Below are 10,823 nucleotides of genomic sequence, written 5' to 3' on the forward strand. Positions count from 1 at the left end.
TTCCTAATATAAATTTGGCTGGTTTGGATACTACAGTCTCAAACTCGATGAGTTCATTATTACAAGCACTCGGACTCTCAGACTCAAACCCAGCCCCACCCACCTACCAATTTAAAGCTAAGAACCCAATGGGAACCCTCTTACCCTCCTCAACCAGTGAGGAGGAGGAAGAGACCTTGCCCTTAGCAGGCACTGATGAAGCGTGGCTAGCAATATCACCAAAGTGTTATGAAACTGGTTAAACTGGATGAGTGCATGTCTGGAAGTGAGAGGTTATTAGTAGCCTCTGTAACACAGGCTTCAAGGAGAATAATATTAAAGTTATTATCGTCCCTTTCTATTTCAACTGATGATTCTGTGATGGAGGACATTGAACTCAATAATGTACAGCATCTCATACGCTTGCTTCATCTGGTGCAGGCTAATCGTGTTGGCATGGCAACTGAGAGAGGGGAGGAGCTTAAGGAAGTGATTGGATCGGCTATTACTAGTATTGTTAGTAAGAGTAGAGTGGGAGGAGCTGGAACACAATTACTACAAGTAATAATAATAATAATAATAATAATAATAATAATAATAATAATAATAATAATAATAATAATAATAATAATATCACTAATACTGTATAGATGCATGTACTACTTAACTTTTGAGGAACAGAACTTTCATGTTTAGCATGCAACTGTGAAATTAAAGCTCCACAAAGATATACATGTATTCAATTAATGAGCATTGCAAATTGCTATTAAAATTATACTTTTTAACCACAAACAAAAGTTCAGCCTTATATAGTAACAATGGATAAAATTATCCCCCTTCTCCCACATTCCTTATTCTATTCTCTTTCTTTTATCTATTTTTATTTTCTTTCTCTCTCTCTCTCTCTCTCTCTCTCTCCTCAAGGCTTGTTCTCGTGATCTGTTAGCTGCTGCAGTAGGAGGCTCTCAGATATTATCAAAGACTAAAGCCACTGATAAAGAGTCAACTGATCTCACTGTATTGACTAACCCTAGCTTCTCTGTTAGTAAGAGTTTAGTACAGACACTAACACTAGCAGTTGGGAATATACACAACAGGTTAGTATACACATTTAGTGTACACATGTATGTAGCAAGTGTAATAGTATTGTGTGTGTGTGTACACTTATTTGATATTGTATGTTCATAGTTGGTTTTGTGTTGATTCACAGAAAAGTTTAATTAATAGTTTATTTGTTATCTACCATCATCATTTCAGTACTACTTAATAAAATGTATAAGCTAGGCAGCACATTTAATTGAAAAAAGAGGACAAGTTTTACATGTATAATAATGAGAAAAATCTTGAGGAAATATTATTTCTACAAGTACATGTATCTAGTCACTGTGGATAGACTAACTTATTTTCAGCGATCAAGTAATGTCATTGAATAGAAACTTGAAGATCTACTTGAACTACTACAGATTGATTGACCATCATTTGCTTGATTTTCTGAATCAGGTGACCATTGTACTAATAACTTAGCTATTTCCACATGGCCTTTAGCAATAGCGATCTTCAAAGGTGTATATCCTTTCCTGTCTTGTACATTAGGATCAACTCCTGCCATTAGTAATTTTTCTACTAATGCAGTGTTACCCTCTTTACAAGCAAAAATGATAGCATGTTTGACACCAGCTTCTTCCTTTAGCAACAGTTTAGCTAGTTCAGTGTGGCCATTTTCACAAGCCAACATGAAACCATTCCATCCATTGATCTTCCGAGCATTAGGATTAACTTTTTCTTTACAGTCCAGCAAAAGTTTAACTATTTCAATGTGGCCATTTTGACAAGCCAGCATAAAACCATTCAGTCCCTCTTTATTCTGAACATTAGGTTTAACAACTTTCTTTAGCAACAGTTCAACTATTTGAGTATGACCATTTTCACAAACCACCATAAAAGCATTCCAACCATTTTTTTCTCTGGCATTAGTATTAACATTTTTCTTCAGCAACAATTCAACTATTTCAGTATGACCATTCCAACAAGCCATCATAAAAGCAGTCCACCCATCTTTATCCTGAACATTAGGATCAATTTTTTCTTTCAGTAACAGTTCAGCTATTTGAATTTGGCCATTTTTACATGCCACCATAAAAGCATTCCAGCCATTTTTCTTTTGAACATTAGGATCTACTTTTTTATTAAGCAATAGTTCGACTATTTGTGCATGACCATTTTGACAAGCCAGCATAAAACCATTTAATCCGTCGTTCCTTTGAACATTAGGATCAGCTTGTTCATTAAGCAACAGTTCCACTATTTGAGTGTGACCATATTCACATGCAAACATAAAAGCATTCCAACCATCTTCTCGTTGACATTTATAATCAACTCCTTTACTAATGAAGAGTTGGACCACCTCATAGTTCCCATGGTAACTTGCAATCATTAAACCATTTAATCCATCTGATGTCTTCAGGTGAGGATTAGCATTAGCTTGTAGTAACATGTGAATGATAGACATGTGATTATTTGCACTTGCCATCATTAGTGAAGTCCATCCTTTATTGTCCTGAATGTCAACATCAGCTCCAGCAGACAGTAAACTGTGTACCATGTCCTCATGTCCTCCTTTACTAGCTAACATTAGTGCTGTCTTCCCTTCACTAGTATGATTAATATTAACAATTTCTAGTTGAAAAAGAAACTCTACTGCTTCATTATTACCAGCTATGACTGCCTCAAGGAGAGCTAGTTCAAAGGTGAAGCTCACATTCTCATCTTCTTGAAGGACAGGATGATGATCAATGTATAAACTAAATATACCAATAAGACGTAAAAACTCTAGCTTTCTTTTGATATATTGTATTAAACTATCAGCTGTAGAATTAAGAATATGTAGCTTGATAATGACACATGCTTCCTCAATAGTGATGCATTTCATTATTGACTGTCTAAGTTCTTCTGGAAGTAATCTTTTAATGAGAGTTTTTAATGCTTTGATTTTAATTTGATCCCAAGAATTTTGAAGTTTAATACAGATTAATGGCATATTCTCCAATTGTCTTCTATAAGGTCTGTACACTTTACATAGTTTCTGTTTTAGATCTATAATTGGCCTTGATGAACGAAATGCATTAGCTTTTGATGAATAACCCTTTAATTGTTTTAGTAAATCTGTATGATCACTTATAAACTCATCACACATATCAACTATCAGGCTACAATCACTGAAGTCATAATACAGATAGATCTTCTTGAAAATATCATTTAAATCATCCATTCTACCAGGCTCCAAAATGAGGTGACTCTCTACCCAATCAGATATTTTAGTTAGCAGTTCACTGTTATTAGTTACTTTTTTGCGTAAAATAGATTTTATTTCTGTCATGATGTGAGAGAATTGCCCTTGCAATTCGTCCAAAGAGTCTTGAACATTTTGTTCTTCTCTTGAAAAGAATATAGTTTCAATATCTCCTAAAAATATAGAGATACATATCATTTGCATGCGATATGGGGTAAATTTTGAAGGGGAAATTAATTTAGTTGTTAATTTAGCAAATGGCTGTCTAATTGACAAAATTGCCAAATCTGGGCAAATTACCTACTTTGTATAGTTGGTTATTATCGTATTTAAGTCCAGCTTACCATCTGAGGTAGAGAGAGCATCACTGCCTATATGATTCTTAATAACTTGAGCTAATTTTTTCTCTTTTATTCTAGTCAGTGCATCAATGACATCTCTCCATGTTGCGTTAGGATTGATTGACAACCACTTTATGTATAGCCCAAGCTTTCTGTCTTCAATTGTAGCATTTTCTCGTTCAATTTTTAAAATGTCGTAAACGTTTATTCCAACTAAACACAAACCAAATGGTTTCCAGTCAACCAGTGGTGCAAGCCAGTCAATTAACAATGGATAACTAGGTTGATCATCAATCTTAGGGCCAGGATTGCATTCAATATCTCCTGATAAAAGGAGGAGCATACATAGATAAACAATCAAATAGAGATCATTTTAAATCAGGTTAGAACTGCTGCCTCCAGGTAAGACTACTGACTGGAGGTCATTTGTATGAGAAGTACATTGTACTTGGTAGCAGTTACCTAATAATAAGATAAAACTACCAGTAAATATACAAGTACAACGTTGCAATTGTTGTTTACCTGGAATGATCAAGGTGTGCCTTGATAAAGAGTGAGAGTGAAAGAGGAGGAGGAGGAAAGCATTAAGAGACAGAGCTGCTGGCAGTTTAGATGTCTTCTCTCCTGATGTAGTACTGCCTGACTTGCTGTCTACTGCAGCTTTGAATGAGTGAGAGTGGCGGCCATTAGCTGGTCTACTGGAGGCAGCTTGACAGTAGTTCCACAGTCCAATACTTGCTCTCCATTGAGAGACATCAATCATCTTGTATAACAATACTGAGTGTAAGAGTAAGAAAGGTTAGGCAGTATACTGATTATGTCCCTACCAATAAATTTAGTAATTTACTGTAAGAGAGAGAGAGAAAGTCACAGAGTGCAAGCTAGGGCCAGAGGTAGTTTGGTGTATAGTTGCTATAGATACCAGTAGGTTGTGTGTGGTCTGTTTATTATGAAAGTATTCATTTACTTGTAAAAATGATATAAATACATTTGATTTATCATGTATAATGCCACACATGACTGTACAAAACAGGATAAGGGAATAGTCTACTTTTTTGTAATTATAATCATTAATGTGTGTGCATCTTGATATGGACAATAATATAATGCATGTACTGTCATTATGCATGTAACTTTACTCCACTTCTCTCTCTTTTGCTTCTTTCTCTTTTTCTTTCTTTCTCCCTCCCTATCTCTCTCATCTCTCTCTCTCCTGCTTCTAAAATTAAGTTATACTCATCTCCATATTATCTTCAAATTTTTACACCCATGGACCCATATATTACAACTATCTTGCACATAGAAGGCATTTTGCATGCATATGAAAGTACTTTAGGACTGAATTTGTGCAAGCCCACTAGCCCATCTCCTTAAGAACCATCATGTGTAGGTTGATTATGAATATTCCATTTTGTTCTTATAATTGAAAATATTCTATTCAATACACAATGAAATTTAAATATTATGATAAAACATTACACACGAATAAAAGTTATTTAGGAATTTTATGGGCTATGCTGCACGCATACACACACAAACAGACTGTATCATGCTTAATCGAGGCATAGGTAATAAATCAACTATCTCTTCATGGCCGTTCTCACGAGCAAACTTCAGAGCCGTATATCCTGACCTATGTTTTAAGTTAGGGTCAGCTCCTACCTCTAGCAACAGTTTAACTATTTCCCTATGACCATTGTTGCATGCTGACATAAGAGCATTCCACCCATCTTCATTTTGAAGATTAGGATCAACCAAAAGAAAAAGCTGGGCACCTTGATTCAGTAACAGTTTCACTATTTGGGTGTGACCATATTCGCAAGCTACCATTAAAGAATTCCAGCCATCTTTGTTTAAAATGTTTGGATCAACTTGTTCTTTCAGCAATAGTTCAACTATTTGGAAGTAACCATTTTGACAAGCTAGCATAAGAGCATCCTTTCCATCTTTGTTTTGAACATTAGGATCAACTTCTTCATTAAGCAATAGTTCAACAATTTGTGAGTGGCCATTTCGGCAAGCTAGCATAAGAGCATTTATTCCATCATTGTTTTGAGCATTAGGATCAACTTGTTCCTTCAGCAACAAGGCAACTATTTGAGTGTGACCATATTGACTAGCAAAGAGAAGAGCATTCCAACCATCTTCTTGTTGATATTTGTAATCAACTCCTTCACTAATTAACAGTTGGACAACCTCATAGTTCCCATGGTAACTGGCAATCACTAAAGCATTTATTCCTTTCGAAGTCTTTAGGTGAGGATTAGCATTAGCTTGTAGTAACAAGTGAATGATTGAAATATGATTATGTTTGCTTGCTATCATTAGTGCAGTCCTTCCTTTACTTGTTTGTATGTCAACATTAGCTCCAGCAGACAATAAACTGTGTACAATGTCCTCATGTCCTCTTTGACAACCTAACATTAGTGCTGTCTTGCCTTCCTCATTAGTGTGATCAATATTAATAGTTTCTAGTTGAAGAAGAAACTTCACCGCTTTATTATTACCGACTGTGACTGCCTCAAGGAGAGCTAGTTCAAAGGTAAAATTTGTATTCTCATCGTCTTGAAGGACTGGATGAGCGTTAATGTACAAACTAAATATACCAATGAGACGTATAAACTCTAACTTTCTTCTGTTATATTGTATTAAACTATCAGCTGTAGAATTAAGAATATGTAACTTGATGATGACACATCCTTCCTCAATAGTGATGCACTTCATTACTGATTGTCTAAGTTCTTCTGGGAGTAAACTTTTAATGAGAGTTCTTAATGTATTGATTTTAACTTTATCCCAATGACTTTGAAGTTCAATACATATCAATGGCATGTTCTCTAATTGTCTTCTATAAGGTCCATACACTTTCCGTAGCTTTTGTTTGAGTTCTATAATTGGCCTTGATGAACGAAATGCATTAGCTTTTAATGAATAAGCCTTCAGTTCATCAAGTAGATCTTTCTTATTACTTATAAACTCATCACACATAGCAACTATCAAGCTACAATCACTGAAATCATAATAAAAATAAATCTTTTTGAAAATATCACCTAGATCATTATCTACTGTTCCAGGCTCCAAATGAAGGTGACTCTCTACCCAATTGGATATTTTAGTCGGGAGTTCATCATTATTAGTTACTTTCATACGAATAACTGATTTTATTTCTATCATGATGTGAGAGAATTTTACTTGTAATTCATCTAAAGAGTCTTGAACTTTCTGTTCTTCTTTTGGAAAAAATATAATTTCAATATCTCCTAAAATATAAATATAATATTTAATACCATATGAGAGATAATTTTGGAGGAAAAATTTTTTGTAAAATACGTATAAGTTACACAATGAGGTGGAGGTATCTATTGCATTTATCATACCAAGAGCCATAGGCCTGAGGTTGATAAGGCAATAGATACAGACACAGAGTTGTTTAACCAACTTCTACCATGTATTAACCTCCTGGGCTACTTATTTACCCCCCTAGAATTTACTTAAACTCTCGGTAAACTAAGCTATGAGCCTAAAATTGAGTAATCTGATTAGTCAATTACAACTAGGCATTAGGGCTAGGCAAATTATGCTTCAATTTTTACCCTATATGGTTACTGCTGCAAATTCCACCCTGTTATGTTGAAAGGAATTCAATTATTCTCATATTTCAAGCTTTACTCAAATATCGACTAGCTATCAAGTTACATATACATGTATCTGTTTAAAAAATAATATTGTCACGATGCCAGAGTCTAAAAATGTTTCCAGTGACTTCGAGTCACTGGAAAATAGAATAGTCTAAGTCATTGGACTTGCAATGCTTGAGTAGGCGGGTATAAACAGTTGGGTTGTTGTACTAGTACTTGTACCATCTGCCATATTGAATTGAAATCATGTGGTCAGTATAGAGCAGAAATTTTTGACCCATTATACTCGCCCCATTATGCTCCAAATTATGCTAGCATAATTTGCCTAGCCTTATAGGCATTGTTTGTTTTGCCAGGTATTGTAACACCACTGTAACTTACCATCTGAATTTGATATCCTTGGTGATAATGATGATACTGTAGAGGCAGCATCACTGTCCATATAATTTTTAATATCTTGAACTAATGTATTCTCTTTTATATTTTCCAAAGCATCAATGACATCTCTCCATGTTGCTTTAGGATTGACTGACAACCATTTTGAATATAATGCAAACTTTTTATGTTCAGTTTGTAAATGTATGTTTTCTTGCTCAATTTTTAAGATGTCATGCTCTTTCATTTCAACTAAAAATAAACCAAATCGTTTCCAGTCAACAAGTGGTTCAAGCCATTGAATTAATAGTAAAGTATCAGGTCGATCATCAATTGTAGGGCCAGGATTGCATTCAACGTCTCCTGATAAGAGGAGGAGCATACGTAGACAAACAATCAAATAGAGATTATTATAAATCAGGTTAGAACTGCTGCCTCCAGCTAAGACTACTGACTGGAGGTAATTGACATCAGTAGCAGTAAAACTAGTAGTAGATCTACATTGTACTTGGTAGCAGTTACCTAATAATAAAATACCAGTAAATATACAAGTACAAAGTTGCAATTGTTGTTTACCTGTTGGAGGAATCATCAAGATGCATCTCAATAAAGAGAGAGAGTGAAAGAGGAGGAGGAGGAAAGCAATAAGAGACAGAACTGCTGGCAGTTTAGATATCTTCTCTTCTGATGTAGTACTGCCTGACTTGCTGTCTACTGAAGCTTTGAATGAGTGAGAGTGGTGGCCATTAGCTGGTCTACTGGAGGCAGCTTGACAGTAGTTCCACAGTCCAATACTTGCTCTCCATTGACATACATCAATCATACCTGTTTGTATATGTTAGACAGTTGATAATATTTATGACCCTGCCAAGAATTTCATCATAAATCTTCCACTTAATTAGCTATTAGTATTTAGTACATGTATATAAACACGTACACACCAGGGTTTGTCCCTGTGTGGTCTGATTTATGAGGCTATGAATATTCATAGATAATATCATTACTCTACTATTTTTACAGGTGCATAATCACATTCTAGAGCTTTTACATGTGTACCGCACCTGATTGTACTAAACTAAAAATAAAAAAATGCATAATTAAGAAAAATGCATGGTTTAGGACAAGCGAAACTAATTCTTGTTATTTTGTAATTTATAATGTGTATCGATCTTGTATGGATAAAAATATTGTATGTACTGCATATAACTTTACTCCTCTTTGTCTCTCTTTCTCCCTCTATTATGTCTCTCCATTGTTTTTATAGATCAGTAAATGAGTTATCCGGTATGACTGATGCATTAGCTGCTTGTATCTTCTCATCAAAACTACAACCCAATGACAGGTTCTGGGCGCTCAAACAATTACTGAAAATATTCACACAAATAACATCAACCAACAGCGGGAGGAAAACAGCAAACAAAGATAGTTAGTAATCAATAATAACAACAACAACAATAATAATAATAATGATAATAATAATAATAGAATAATATAAATGATATGAGAGAAGTAGGGAGAGGTACATGTACATGTACATGTAGATAGTTGGGAATAGAAAAATGTGAAATTTCCTGTCATTATCATCTTTCCTCTCCCTTTCATTCCTTATTCCTAATAGGGTGTCCTACTCCTACTCAGTTATTGTTATTAAAAGGTCACACTGGACAAATAATGAACAATAGATACTACACCAGTAATAACACACTTTATACAATGTAAGGAATCATTCATGTGACCTACATGTACATGTACATGCTTTCTCTCTTTCTCTCTCTTATAGTTCAGAGGATTTCACTCTCAGATCATGGACCATATCTCCTCCTACTGATAGCACTAGTACTGTATTACCAATGAATGATGCAATGAAGAATGAAGGAGCTGAATTATTGCTACCAGTTTTAGAATTAAATGTAAAACACATAAATAAGGGTGACATACGTGTACAAACAGACATACTGTTGTCGTTTATGTGGGGCTGGCTCAGGCTCACCCCAATAAAATTAATAAATAATTACTATGATCTTTTTATTCTGTTTTTGTCCTTTCTCTTATCTCTTTTTTTCATTATATCTTTTCCTCCATTCCTCCCTCCTCTCTCACTTTTCCTCTCTCTCTCTCTCTCCTTGCAGTGTAATAAAACTTGTATATCTCTTGCTTGTGGTAAGGTGGTTAGTATTTGGAGGGTAAGAGACAGTTCTTGTGTTAGCGTTACTCTCCCTAATTTGATCACTGACTTGAAATGGAGGACAAACGAAGCAGCAGCAGAACCACCTATACTACTGGTAATAATAATAATAATAATAATAATAATAATAATAATAATAATAATAATAATGATAATACTAGTAATTATAATACATGTAATAATAGTAATGTTTATTAAATGAAATTACACAATGATAATGACTGTTGGCAGATACAATACAGGACATGCATTAATAACAATAATAATAACAATACTAATAACAATAATAATAACAATAATAATTGATGTCTTCCCATTTCAAGGTTGGTTTAATTGATGGTAGATTGGCTAGTATAACAGTACATAAAGTATCAGTGAGTCTCCCAATGGAAACTAACCTTGAGATTATCAATGATGAATTGGTACTGTATTGAGGAAGACCATGAGAAGTGGTAGTCATGGGCCTGGTGTGGTCATACACAGGATTCAGAAAGAGTAAGGGAGTGCATAATGTAACCTTTATATAGTGAGAATTTTTCTTATTTTCCTCCTCTCTCTCTCTCTGTCTCCCTTTCTCTTTCTTCTTTTTTTCCTTGCTTACATGTATATCTCTTTCTCCTGTTTCCCTCCCTCCCTCCCTCCCTCTCTCTCTCTCATTCTCTCTTCCCCTCCCTCTGTAGTAATAAGCCTTTATTACCAGTCTTTACTCAAATTGCTAATCAGTTATTATTGAAAGATCCAGTGAACTTGCTATGTGCCCAAAGGTCGTGGAAAGTGACTCTCATTGGTGAGGGGGCAGACGATGCAGGAGGAGTGTTTGATGAGACGCTTGCTCAGATGTGTGAGGTGGGTGTAGTTTATTGATAATATGGGCATGGTTTATTTATTTATTGGTAGGAATTGGAGTCTGTGACAGAAGTTAAGTTATTGACAAGAACTCCCAATAGCATTCATAAATGTGGTTTTAATACTGACAGGTAACAATAAGAGTATTTATAATAGTAACAAGTAAATAA

At 34.8% G+C, this 10,823-nt stretch overlaps 1 protein-coding gene across 1 annotated transcript; it reads right to left on the minus strand.

Moving 5' to 3' along the window:
* Positions 1-1,184: 1,184 nt before the first annotated feature.
* Positions 1,185-8,125, minus strand: LOC109584592 (uncharacterized). Its single transcript, XM_020000386.1, has 6 exons — positions 7,629-8,125; positions 5,123-6,869; positions 4,631-4,659; positions 3,613-3,933; positions 2,791-3,441; positions 1,185-2,655 (listed from the first exon to the last, which is right to left on the minus strand). The coding sequence occupies exons 1-6, from the start codon at positions 8,002-8,004 to the stop codon at positions 1,385-1,387; spliced, it is 4,395 nt and encodes a 1,464-aa protein (XP_019855945.1). The 5' UTR covers positions 8,005-8,125; the 3' UTR covers positions 1,185-1,384.
* Between the last annotated feature and the right edge of the window lie 2,698 nt (positions 8,126-10,823).

Source organism: Amphimedon queenslandica, unplaced genomic scaffold, assembly GCF_000090795.2.
Source record: "Amphimedon queenslandica unplaced genomic scaffold, v1.1 AMPQUscaffold_13194, whole genome shotgun sequence".
Lineage (NCBI taxonomy): Eukaryota > Metazoa > Porifera > Demospongiae > Haplosclerida > Niphatidae > Amphimedon > Amphimedon queenslandica.

What these genes read in the sequence shown, in the direction of transcription:
- LOC109584592 (XM_020000386.1), bottom strand. Translation starts at nt 8,004, where the DNA reads ATGCTCCTCCTCTTATCAGGAGACGTTGAATGCAATCCTGGCCCTACA. An exon ending in AAGGATATCAAATTCAGATG is followed by an intron (nt 6,870 to 7,628) that starts GTAAGTTACAGT and finishes TTTATATTTTAG; the next exon opens with GAGATATTGAAATTATATTT. An exon ending in AGAGTTTTTACGTCTTATTG is followed by an intron (nt 2,656 to 2,790) that starts GTATATTTAGTT and finishes TTTTTCAACTAG; the next exon opens with AAATTGTTAATATTAATCAT.